We start from the raw sequence: 13,828 nt of genomic DNA on the forward strand, positions 1-13,828 counted from the left end.
CAGCATATTTTAAAATAATTTCCAATAACATTATAGACATTATTATATCTTCTTGACAGTCTCACACCTCTAATTGTGGTTGTGAAGTCAACTCTCCCCTGTAAAGCCACAAGAGCTAATGTGATATATTTAACAAAACTAAGAATATGAGCTACAGACTTTCATTTGGATGAGAGACCATAAGATGTAGGAGCAGAAGTAGGCCATTAGGCCCATCGAGTCTGCTCCGCCAATCAATGAGATGATGGTTGATCTGATAATCCTCACTCCACTTTCTTGCCTTTTCCCCATAACCCTTGATTCCCCGACTGATTAAAAATCTGTCTGTCTGTCTCAGCCTTGAATATACTTAACGACCCAGTCTCTACAGCCCCCTGCCACAAAGAATTCCATGGATTTACTACCCTCTGAGAGAAGAAAATCCTCCTCATCTTTGTCTTAAATGGGCAATCCCTTACTCTGAGATTATGCCCTCTGGTCCTAGACTCTTCCACAAGGAGAAAGAACCTCTCAGCATCTACCCTGTCAAGTCCCCTAAGAATCTAATGTTTCAATAAGGTCATCTCTCATTCTTCTAAACTCCAATCAGTACAGGCCCAACCTACTCAACCCCTCCTCATAAGAAAATCCCTCCAACCCCGGGATCAACCTAGTGAACCTTATCTGCACTGCCTGCAATGCCATTCTACCTTTCCTTCGATAAGGGGACCAAAACTGTTCACAGTATTCTAGGTGTGGTCTAATTAGTGCCTTGTATAGTTTTAGCAAGGCTTCCCAATTTTATACTCTATTCCCTATGAAATAAAGACCAACATTCCATTTGCCTTACCTATTACCTGCTGAACTTGTATGCTAGCTTTTTGGGATTCATGCACAACGACTGCCAAATCCCTCTGTGCTGCAGCTTTCTGCAGTCTTTCTCCATTTAAATAATATTCCTGCCAAAGTGCATAATCTCACACTTTCTACATTATATTACATCTGCCATGTTTTTGCCCACTCACTTAACCTGTCTATATCCCTCTGTAGGCTCTTTGTGTCATCACCATTTGCCTTCCCACCTATTTTCATGTCGTCTGCAAACTTGGCGATAGTACATTCACTTCCCTCATCTAAGCCATTAATATATATTGTAAATAATTGTGGCCCCAGCACTGATCCCTGTGGCACTAGTTACAGGTTGCCATGCTGAAAATACCCGCCCCACTCACCATATCCCAACTCTGCTATTAGTTAGCTAGTCCTCTATCCATGCTAATATACTACCCCCAACACTATGGCTTAAGTAACCTTATACGTGGCTTCCTTTTTTTATATTTAAAGAAGCTCTTACTGTCTGTTTTTATATTACTTGGTAGTTTACCCTCAAAGTTTATTTTCTCCCTCTTTTTTTTTGGTCATCTTCTATTGGTTTTTTAAAACTTTCCCAAGCCTCTGGCTTACCACTAATCTTTGCCACATTGTATGTTTTTTCTTTCACTTTGATACTATCCCTAACTTCCTTGGTTAACCATGGTTGGTTTATCCCCTTCCTACAATCCTCCTTCCTCACTGGGATATATCTTTGTTGTTTCATGAACTATTTTCTTAAACGTCTGCCATTGTTCATCAACCATCTTTTAAGAACATAAGAACTAAGATCGTACCCATTAACCTCTATTTTGCCCTTAATTCATTTATTTTGTTCCAAATACTATGTGCATTTAAGTAAAGCGCCATTAATCTTGCCTTTTTACCATTTTTTTCCCCTTTGACCCTATTTGCTGCTGTTTTTTTATGTTTGTACACTCTGCCCTTCCTGTCACACACTGGGTATCATTACCTAAGTAGCTACCCTGCAATGCTGCCATTTCCTTTTGCTTTGTAAGCCTATTTATCCCCTCTCCAGAACCCTCCCCCCCTCTATATAGTTTAAAGCCCTCTTTACAACCCTAGTTATTTGATTCACCAGGATGTTGGTCCCAGCATGGTTCAAGTGAAGCCCATCCCACTGGAACAGCTCGCTTCTACCCCAGTACTGATGCCAGTGTCCCATGAACTGAAACCCATTTTGGGCCACACATTTAACTCCTTGACTTTATTTACCCTATGCCAATTTTCCCGTGTCTCAGATAGTAATCCCGAGATTATTACGTTGAAGGTTCTGCTTTTTAATTTAGCTCCTAACTGTTCAAGTTCTTTCAGCAGAACCTCCTTTCTAGTCCTATCAACATCGTTGGTACCAACATGGATGACGACAACTGGATCTCTCCCCTCCCACTCCCAAGTTCCTCTCCAGCCCTGAGGAGATGTCCTTAACCCTGGCACTGGGCAAGCAACACAGCCTTCTGGACTAACGCTCACGGCTGCAGTGAACAGCATCCATTCCCCTAATTATACTGCCTCCTACCACTATTATGTTGCTATTTCCCCCCCCTCACTTGAATGGCTCCCTGTATCATGGTGCCATGGTCAGTTCATTCATCCTCCCTGCAGTCCCTGCTCTCATCCACACAGCTTGCAAGAACCTCGTAACTGTTGGACAATTTCAGGGGCTGAGGGTCCTTGGACGCTACCCCCTGGGTCCCCATACCAGCCTCACCTGCAGTCACACCCTACTGCCCCTGATCACAGACCAAATTCGAATTATCTAACCTGTGGGGTGTGACCGCCTCCTGGAGCAAAGTGCCCCAGTAACTTTCCCCCTCCCTGATGTGGTGCAATGTCTGCAGCAAACGAAGCTTCATATTTTGAACTGTCATCCTGGATTAACATTAAAATTATGTTGGTGGGAAATAAATTTTGCAAGTGTTTCAGAAAACAGTTAATGTTTGTGCTTTTGTTAACATTTTATTATTCATTTTATGAAGAAAATTCACCTCCAATATAGTTGCAGTGGTGGACAATGTTTCATTATGCATCAATAACTTAAATTTTTATTGGGCTCCTCACATTTACCAAGATTTCCTAAAGCATTCAAAGGGCAGAGGAAAATATCATTCAATTAGAGGGAAGACAACAACGACTTTGGGGCAGAAACAGAAATTATAGTTGAAAAGGAGTTTTTTTTTTAGGTAGCTTTTGAAAATAGGAGAGAGTGTGTTTTGGACCCTGGTCGCTATTTAGTTTTACTATTGGATCCAGGTTGCACACTTGTTTTGCGATGTGCTGAGTTGATACCATGGACAGAGCAGATTAGCAGACGGTTCTTATGCAGAACACATTCTATTTATTTACAAAGGAACTCAGCAGCTACACTTGTGTGCTTACAACTCAAACCCTTTACCTACATTAGAGTCTAACTCTAGATAACTCACTACTAACCACTGACTACCAAGGGTAGCGCACGCTACTCTGCTGTTGGATACTAAGATCATGTGATCTTACATTCTTCTTAAAGGTATGTTACACATCAGATTACCACATCCCTTCCCTTTTACTCAGCAATACATTTTACAGTTACAATTACAATTTTTCTCAAAATATCAAATTATTTACACAGGTAAGTAATTTACAAATGTAGTCTTTCTGGGGGTTTCCTTATGCTTGTAGAACATCTCAGCTCTACAACTTCAGGTGCTTTGTCAGGAACCTCCTTTCCTGGTGCTGTCCGAACATCAGGCTCTTCGGTGGGCACCTGCAAATCTGTTTCCTCGACTCTTGCAGGTACAGTCGATCCTTCAGACACCTCTGTAATCAGTTAAGTTCTTTCAACAGGAGACGCTGACACAGTCATGAACATGGAGGAATCATTTCCTGATACTTTGTTTCTCTCCTCCTTATATGATCTATATGTCTCCGTATGACTCGGTCTTCCACTTGCATGTGGTAAGAAAGAGGTCCAGTCACTACTTATTTCACCTGATAACCCACTTGGGTCCTTCTCCAAAATTTTTCACATATACCGTCTCCCTCCTACGATAAACTTTCTGTTATGACTATGCCAGTCATGTCCAGTTTTCTGACTTCTCTGACTCCTTTCCACTTTCTCCCCCTAAATTTGGCTTTATTAAGCTCAATCTCGTTCTGAGATGGCATTTCATCAACAATTCCGTAGGTGTGACACCTGTTGTCGTGTGATGGGTGGTCCTATAATGGAAGAGAAAACGTGCTAGCTTGGTCGCTGTGGCGTCTCCAGTTAATTTCTTCATGCCAGTTTTGAATGAACCACTCTCTCATTCAGTCCATTCGAGGAAGGGTGGTACAGGTCTGTACCCTTTGCTCCCTTTTTCTCCATCCATTCCAGACCACCGTTGATAGTTGCGTGCTATGGCCTTCATTCGGGAAATACCTGGAAGTGCACTATATAGTTCAGTTAACAATGGCTTTCGTCCTTTTAGAGGAACAATCCCTCGAGCTCCCCACAATAAGATACCATCCTTGCTGGTTATCTCCTATCTTCTGGGAAAATACGGTTTCATTTTGTCAGATTCCTGTTCTTGTGACCAACCCTGAAGAACTTGTTCTCGTACTTTGGACAAGACTGGGTCTTGACTTGTCCAATCTCTGCTCTGTCTAGCACATACCGGTGATGAATCTAAGAAGTTCAATAATAAAATGAGTTCTTGAGGAACTGCAACATCCTCATTCAAAGGCAAATGATTAAGTGCATCAGCGTTTGCATTCTGATTTCCAGGCCTGTGGATGAAAGTATACTCCTACGCTGTTAGGATCAATGCCCATCTCTGTATTCTTGCTGAGGCTATGGGTGGTAGAGCCTTGTCCTCGCTGAGCGATCCTAGCAAAGGTTTGTGATCTGAAACAATAGTAAAATGACAACCGTGTACAAACTGGTGAAATTTCTTGACACCAAAGATGATTGACAAGCTTTTTTCTATCTGTGAGTATCCCTTTTCCGCTGTGTTGAGTATTCTTAATGCATATCCAATAGGCTGTTCTGAGCCATCGTCCATTCGATGGGAGAACACTGCTCCTACTCCATAGGGAGATGCATCACATGTCAAAACTAACTTTTCTTTGGTCACAATATACTAATAGGGTGGAGGAGTGCAACAGTTGTTTCACCTTTATGAACGTTTCTTTCTGTGGCGTTTGCCAAGACCAACGTTGGTTTTTCTTGAGTAGGTAATACAGGGGTGCCAGTTCTGTTGTCAGATTAGATAAGAAGCGTCTATAGTAATTGATCATCCCCAAGAATGATTTGAGCTCGGAGATGTTCTTTGTCGCTGGTGCCTCTCTAATGGCCCTCACTTCAAGGGTAATTTTACTGATTGACTCCCGTACTGTACAGTGTAACCTTGTTTGTGCCTTTGATTTTGATGTCTTCTCCCGTGTAAGTTTTCAATTTGGCATTTGTTTCTTCCAAATTTAATTTACATTCTCCATAATTCAGGTATGTGAAGGTAGGCTCACCTATTATCGTAGTGGAAGCTCCTGTGTCCACCTCCATTGTGGTACATCTATCATTCAATCTATCATTCACCCTCACTGTTACATAGATTGCTTCTGTTCTTCCTACCTTTAGATTATACAATGAATAAATATCTCAACCTGTTACTTCAGGCTCTTCAACATTATGGATCTCATTGGGATTTTTCTTTTGATTGAAAGTCTGCCTGATTCTTTCCTTGCAGTGCCTCATGAGGTGTCCATTTCGATGACAGTTAAAAACATTCAATTTTTTTTAAACTTCTGTTCATTACAAGGTTGCTTGTTTCCACTTCTGTTACCATTATTCCATGCTTTTGCTGCTAAGTCATTTCTTTCTATTTGTCTGAAAACAGTGGCTGCTTCCCACTTCTCATCAGAGCTGTGCATTTTCGCCCCTTTTTGGCTGGGCCTCCCTGCCCAACATGGAGGACGGTGCCATTTTGCACTCCCTGTATGGCTTTTGAGTATCTCACTGCGCTTTCCATGGCCTGTTATTTCTAGCGCCTTCTGAAAATCCAAATTTGTTTTAGACAGTGATCGCTTCTGAATCGTACCTTCATTTATGCCGCTCACCAAACGATATCTAGCATATCATTTATAGATGTATCAAACTCGCAATATTAACTGTTTCAGACTTGCCACATAACGAGCAACTGCCTCCCGGGGCCCTATTTCTTGAGTTAAATTTGAATCGTTACCGAGGGCTTGGGCTGGTCATGACTCTTTGCAAGGTTCACTAAGTCATCAAAACTTTTCGAATCCGGGGCACTGGGTGCCGTCAAACTTCAAATCAACCCAAAGGTCTTACTCCTACACATGGATAAGAGGATCGCTCACCTCTTCTCCTCTCCCGCAATGTCGTTGGAAAAAGAACACGAGACGCTCAACATAATGAGACTAATTGTCCGCAGCTGGGTCGAAAGAATCAACTCTTCCAAACTGTGGTATGCTTTGAGGGGACTGCTTCAATGATTAGGACAGAAATTCTACTTAAAATTATTGTGCGAGCTACAATATTTCGGTTCACTTGATTTCCTTCGTTGCTTTCTCTTGCTTTTTTCTTGTCCTTCCTTTTTCCTCGTTGCCAGTTTGTTGGATCCTGGTCACTAGTTTAATTGGACTAATGGATCAGAGTTGCATGCTTGTTTCGGGATGGCCGAATTGGTACCATAGACAGAGGGAAACACATTCTCTTTATTTACAAAGGAACTCAGCAGTACACTTGTGCTTACAACTCAAACCCATTACAGACCCTAATTCTAGACGACTCACTACTGATTGACTATCAAGGTAACCTGCGCAACTCTGCCATTGGATACTAAGATCATGTGATCTTCCATTATAACATTCCTCTTCAAAATATATTACACATCAGATTACCACAGAGTCAGAAGTTGTTATTCAGTCCACTCTGCACACTAAACAACAGCTGTGCAGAATCAGTCCTTTATTAACTCCCATTGAGAGTAATGCACACATGTCCACTAATGAAGAATTGTTGGTGGGGTGGGGGAGATAAAGTTCTTCTTTATCCATTTCAGGTTATCACATCTAAGATGGAGTTTACAAGTCAGTTACAAAATATTTCCGTAAGCGTTGCCTTAAAGGTTTATGTCAGTGTGTTACAAGTAGTTGTTTTGAGTTGGCCTGTAGCCCCTAGGATACCAGATTAATCTAGATGATGAATTGCAGAGGAATTCTTCATCTTGCATAAAATATGCAAAAAATAAGTTCTAGTATTTTTCAGGGAATGCAATTTACTTTTTACAAAACTGCAGCAAAAATCTAGCAAACCATTTGGACCATTTCAAGCTCTGAAAAGTGCATTATCATTTTTTAAAATAAAGTAGACCTACTTTATATGAACCTACATGTGAACTATGTAAAACTAGCTGAATGTTAGTAGAATAGTAGAAGGTGTTAAAATTCAATCTACCATGCCATTACTTCCCACAAATAAACATTTACAATCCTTGAGAATCTGTTGACTTTGTTGAAGCAGTCGTTTAAAATAGAGAATAAAAATTTGAAGAGTTAAAGAGCTATATTTTTATTTTTGTTAGGTAGAGATCTGTAGAAAACTCTACAGGCATCTGGGTGAAATCACAATCGCATTTGCTCCACATTTTTTTCACATTTATTAGAGCCTGAGTGCTTATTGGAATACAGTATGTGTTCTAGTAAGGCAGCTAGAAAATAGGACGTGGCTGGAGAAACAGCGAGGGAATGTTGTCTATTTATAGCTGAGCTGGCATATAGTTGGCTGTGTGCTTTCATTATACCCCATTTTACTAGTTTCAGGACTGCTGTAGCAATGGCATCGCAAGAAAAAAAAGACCGACCAGTGAGCATGGTGAGTGAAGTTTCAACCTACACGATGGCATCCGAAATGGCATTGCTTCCAATGAGTCCTGCAGGCAGGGTAAGTACTGACTCTTTTCAAGGTAATTACAGCTGAAATTAGTGTCCATTTTTCTCTCTCTTTTAACTTGGTTTGCAAGTAACAGACAATAATTGTCCAAAATGCAAGACCATCTTCATTATTATTTCTTTAGCATCAAGTGCAAAATATGTAATGTTTTCCAAAACCTGTTTTGATTTTTGTTATTTTCACTGTAAATAAAAATACTTTAAAACAAAGATCTTTGTAAACCTTTCAGTTCAGTTTCAATTAGCTGCATTATTATGTATAATTTAATCTATAGAGTTTAATATTTTAATTCAGCTGTTGGTATTGTAATGCTTCAACAAACGAACCAGCTGTCTTCTGTGAAAATGAATTGTAGTAAATCATTCCAAAGAGATGAATAACTGATAAAAAATATATATTGTTCTGTGTCTGTTGCAATGGATTTATTTATGCCATGAAACAATATTTGATTGCCTTAGTCTTTGGATAATGGAAATATAATTATTCTGTTCAATTGTAAGATTTAAGCTGTAACCAATGAAGGAGTTTATGAAAAGCCATGGAACTAAACATAAGCAGAACATGGATCACAGACAATGCAATAGATTCAATGCCAAACCACAGTACTATTGAGTTATGATTATCTGTACTGCACTGCCTGAAAGGGTGGTGGGAACAAATTCAGTTATTTTCAAAAGGGAATTGAATGAATATTTGAAGAGAAAAATTTGCATGGCTACATGTAAAGAGCAGGGGAATGGGACTAATTGAATAGCTCTTTCAAAAAGCCTGTTCAGGTGTGATGGGCTGAATGGCCCCCTTCTGTGCTGTATAATGTTATGATTCTATAATAATTAAAATTCTCAATTCTGAAAGCATTAAAAAATTTATATGTTTTGTTAACTATGCTCATAGCAATAAACCTGGATCAACTTTGAAGATGTGAAGTCTATAGGTTAGGCTGAATGCACCCTAGGAAATTTGCAGTAATCAAGCCAAAATGGTAACCCTAAATTCCTTAACATATAAGGATTAACTTAAAATTTACGGATTGCTACAACATCAAATGAGACAGATTTCCATTGGGCCATAGCGGTTTCTTCGCTAAGTGAATTCCTCATCTCTGCAGTGCTGTCAAGAGGTGATGAGTTCAATCAGATTTTCATACAAGAAGTAAATCAGAGCTCACTTTAGCCAGTTTTGTATATCTTCCTCCGAGCACTGTGTGCGGAACCAGTTGATCCAAGTACCCCATCAGTTTTCCAGTTATGTTGCTACAAGGGATTATACAATTTGTAAGTGAATGAACTGAATTATATATTATTGTTTGGAAAATATTGCATACTTTTAAATCAATTTTGAATATTTTTGAAAATTCCTATGCTGCTTCAAAACCTGTTGTGAATCAATAAGACTAAATGGTTCCTCATTCAGTAATAACATATAATCCTAAAATAAATGAACGGATTCATGATGGTGCATGCTGAAAGAATCTTCCTTATTTTGCCAGAGAGGCAAACTGTGGTTTGAAACTGGGATATTGAACAGAATGGTTACTGTAGTAATTTCAGCTCCCTAATTTCATTTTGTTTCCTTCTGTACATTTTCTATTGTATAATTTAAGAAATACTCACTATACTTGCTGTATCTAGTAAATCTTTTTAAAAAAAGCAAGTCATTTGAAACTTGGAAAGTTTTTTTCGAGTATTGCAGTAATTTAAAGAAGGAATTACTTTTAACAGTGTAGCTATTGCTTTTGTACTGCCACACTATCAATGCATGTGCATTACTGAAGGGGGAAATATAATAAGTTGTGATAGTAGTGACAACTATAGTTTTAGCTGACTATTCAGTTTGTAACAGTAATGTGGTGCTTTCAGCTTGCTTTTATTTTTGGAAAGGAGCAAAACTCAGAACATAGTAGGACATTCAGCCACCTGAGCAGGTTCCACCATTCAGTTAGATAATGGCTGACCTATACTGCAACTCAACATACTCACCTTTGTTCCATGTCAATTGATATCAATACCTAATCAAAATCTATCAGTGTCAGGCTTGAAAATTTAAATTGAACCAGCATCCACAGCCTTTGGAGGAGCAAGCTCCTCCCCTATCCTTTGTATGAAAAAATGTTACTTGATTTCATTTAGAAATGGCTGAGCTCTAATTTTAAGGTAAAAATGTTAACGCTTGTTCTTGATTCTTGTGCCAGAGTAAATAGCTTGCTGTATCTAATCTCTTGAATTATTTTAAACATCTTGATTAGATCACTCATCAACCTTCTAAATCCAAGAAAATACAAGCCAAGTTTTTATGCAATCTGTCCTCCTATTTTAATCCTTTTAGCCCTGGTATCATTCTGTTCAATCCATGCTCTACCCTCTTCGTGACTTGCAGTTGTCAGCCTTTTTGATTATCTTCCAGACCTGCACATAGCTTTTAGTGATTTCTGTACATGGGACACATATGAACATGCGAAATAGGAGCAGAAGTAGGCCATTCGGCCCCTTGAGCCTGCTGCACCATTCAATAAGATCATGTCTGATATGTTTGTGTTTCGAATTCCACATCCCCAATAACCTTAGATTCTTGTTAGGCAAGGGAATCAATCTTTCTCTGCAGAGTTCCAAAGTTGCATAGCCTCAGAGAAAAAAATTCTCCTCACCTCTGTCCGAAAAGGGTGACCCCTAATTTTAAAACAGTGCCCCCTAGTTCTGGACTCACTCACAAGAGGAAACATCCTTTCCACATCATTCAAAGACCATTCAGGATCTCTTCTACTTCAATGAAGCCACCCCGCGCTCTTTTAAACTCAGTGGTAACAGGCCCAGCTTGTCCAACTTTTCCTCATAAGACAACCCACTCGTTCCAGGTATCAATCTAGTTTACCTCCTCTGAACCGCCTCCAACACATTTACATCCTTCCTTAAATAAGGAGACCAAAACGGCAGATGGTATTCAAGATGTGGTCTCATCAATGCCCTGTATAACTGAAGCATAACATCCTTACTTTTATGTTCAATTCCTCATGTAATAAAAGATAGCATTCCATTAGCCATCTTGAATACATGCTGTACCTGCATACTAGATTTTTGTGACTCATGCACTAGAACACCTAGATCCCTCTGCACCTCGGAATTCTGCAGTCGTTCTCCGTTTAAGTAATACTCTTTTTTTATTCTTCCTGCCAAAGTGAACAACTTCACATTTTCCCACATTATACTCCATCTGCCAGATTTTTGCCCACTCACTCAACCTGTCTATACACGAAGTTGAGGCCCCAGGACAGATCCCTGTGGGACTCTACTCATCACATCTTGCCAAACAAAGACCCATTTATGTATACTCTGTTTTCTGCCAGCCAGCCAACCTTCCAAGCATGCTAATATGTTAGCCCCACACCATGAGCTTTTATTTTCCGCAATAATCATTTAATCATTGATGTGGCACCTTATCAAGTGCCTTATGGAAATCCAAGTACTGTACATCTACAGGCTCCCCTTTATCCACTGCATATGTTACTCCTTCAAAGGACTCTCATAAATTGGTGAAATCTGATTCCCTTTTCACAAAACCATTGACTATTCCCGATTACCTTGTGTTTTGCTAAGTGCCCGGCTATAACCTCTTTAATGATCGATTCTAACAGCTTTCCCATGACAGACATTAAGCTAACTGACCCATAGTTTCCTGTTTTCTGCCTCCCTCCCTTCTTGAATAGAGTGGTCATATTTGCTACTTTCCAGTCTGATGGAGTCTTTCCAGAATCTAGGGAATTTTGGAGAATTAACACCAATGCATCCACTACCTCATGAACCAGCTCATTTAAGACTCTAGGGTAAAGTCCATCTGGACCCAGAGACTTGTCAGCCTGCAATTCCATCAGTTTGCTCAGTACCGCTTCCCTGGTAATTGTAATTTCACCAAGTTCCTCTCCCTTCCACCTCCTGATTTACAGCTATTACTATAATGTTTTTTGTATCCTCTATAGTGAAGACAGAAGCAGAATATTTGTTCATTTCATCTGCCATTTCCTTATTATCTACTTTTAATTCCCCATTCTCACTCTCTAGTGGACCAACACTCATTTTCCTTTTTTCCTTTTTAAATACCTTTAGAAACTCTTGTTATTTGTTTTTACATTTCGAGCTAGCTTCCTCTCATACTCATAATTTCTCTCTCCTGATTAACCTTATAGTCATTCTCTACCGTTCTTTATATTCTGACCAATTATCTGATTGTCACTCATCTTTGAGCAGTTATATGCCTTTCCCCTCAAGTTAGGTGCTTTCCTTAACTTCTTTAGTTAACCACGAGTTTTCCTTTATAGTAGGAATACATTTATTCTGAGTATTCCGAAATAACCCCTTTAATGTCTGCCACTGCTTCCCTATTGATCTATTTCCTAGTGTGGTATCCCAGTTCACTTCAGCTAGATCAGCTTTCATGCCCACATAGTTGTCGTTATTTAAGTTTAAAATACTAGCCTTGGACCCACTCTTCTCCCTTTCAAACTGGATGTAAAATTGGGGTTACTGTTAGGGGGCCTGTAGACCACTCCCACTAGACTCAAGGCATCAAGGGGTTTGGGGAGAGAGCAGGAGTATGGTGTTGAGATAGAGGATCAGCCATAATCATATTGAATGGTGGAGCAGGCTCAAAGGGCCGATTGACCTACTCCTGCTTCTAGTCTTGATTGTTGGTGCATTCTTAGGTTTTTTTTTCTCTGTCCCTTCCTGCCATTCTCTGACCCTCATTTCCCATATTACTATTTTCCTCTCTTACCTTGTCTCTACTTTATGATATACCACATCTTTCCACGTTTGATCCCTAGCTGCCACTATTTAGTTTATAACTCTCTCTACTTCCCTAGTTATACAGTTGGCAAGAACACTGGTCCCTGCACGTCCCCTGGTATAGCCCCCGCTTTCCCCAGTACTGGTACTGGTGCCAGTGCCCCACAAACCGTACCCGCTTCTCCTTTGTGTCACATATTATCTCTTGAATTTTATATACCCTATGCCAATTTGCACGCAGCTCAGGTAATAATCCAGAAATTTTAACCTTTGAGGTTTTTGCTTTTTAATTTAGTGCCTAGCTCCTCATACACTCTATGCAGAACCTCTGTCCTAGTTCTACCTGTGTTGTTGGGCCATGACAACTGGATCCTTCCCCCTCCCACTGCATGTTCCTCTGCTGAGTAGATGTCGCAAACTCTGGCAACAGGCAAGCAGCACAGCCATCTGGACTCTCGCTCTTTGCTGCAGAGAACACTGTCAATCCCCCTCACTATACTGCCCCCTACTACCACTACATTCCTTTTTGCGCAGCGCCCCCCCCCCCCCCACACACACACACACACACACACACACACACACACACACCCACACACACCGACTTGAATCGTTTCATGTACCAAAGTGCCATGGTCAGTTTGCTTATGCACCCTGCAGCCCCCGCTTTCATCCAAATGAGCAGAGTGAACCTCAGACCGATTGGACAGCTGCAGAGGCTGACACTTCTGCCCTATAGGTCCCCTTACCTGCCTCACTTTTTTGTCACTCTCCTAACCCTGACCACTGACCAAATCAAAAGACTCTATCCTAAGTGGTGTGACTGCCTCCTATTACAAAGCATCCAGGTAACTTTCCCTTCCCTGATGTGTCGCAGGGCCTGAGGCTCAGCCTGCAGCTCAATGACTCTGAGCCGAAGCTCTTCAAGCCGCAAACATTTACTGGAGGCGCGTTAGCTTTGGATCACAATGATTTCCAGGAGTTCCCACATGCTGCAACCTTGACACATCACCTATCCTGCCATCCTTAATGTGCTTTAAATAATTACTTAATTATATTATTCACTTATTTGTGTTGCTTTTTAATATTGTATTAACTTTACCACCAATTTGAATACTATTTTAAACCTTAGGAATAGAATAGACCTTAACTACTTACCAGATACTCACCAAACAAGCTCCTTTCCCTGTGGTAGAGTAAGAACCAATTCCTACAGGGTGAGAAAGGTACAAAAGCAAAAGGAAACAAACACCCT

General features: G+C 40.3%; 1 protein-coding gene across 4 annotated transcripts in view; it reads left to right on the forward strand.

Annotated features, from left to right (window-relative positions):
- plekha5 (pleckstrin homology domain containing, family A member 5) overlaps positions 1-13,828 on the forward strand; it is a 369,212-nt gene that overhangs the window by 231,358 nt on the left and 124,026 nt on the right. For all 4 annotated transcript variants that reach the window (XR_013578140.1, XM_078553582.1, XM_078553583.1 and 1 more), the window contains exon 5: positions 7,666-7,792. Coding sequence is in view for 3 of the 4 variants with exons in the window: in XM_078553582.1 (XP_078409708.1) it covers positions 7,666-7,792 (127 nt within the window). In the remaining variant the exon portion in view is untranslated. The remainder of the gene's footprint in view (positions 1-7,665; positions 7,793-13,828) is intronic.

The sequence above is a fragment of the Cetorhinus maximus genome, chromosome 12 (genome assembly GCF_964194155.1).
Source record: "Cetorhinus maximus chromosome 12, sCetMax3.hap1.1, whole genome shotgun sequence".
Taxonomy (NCBI): Eukaryota; Metazoa; Chordata; class Chondrichthyes; order Lamniformes; family Cetorhinidae; genus Cetorhinus; species Cetorhinus maximus.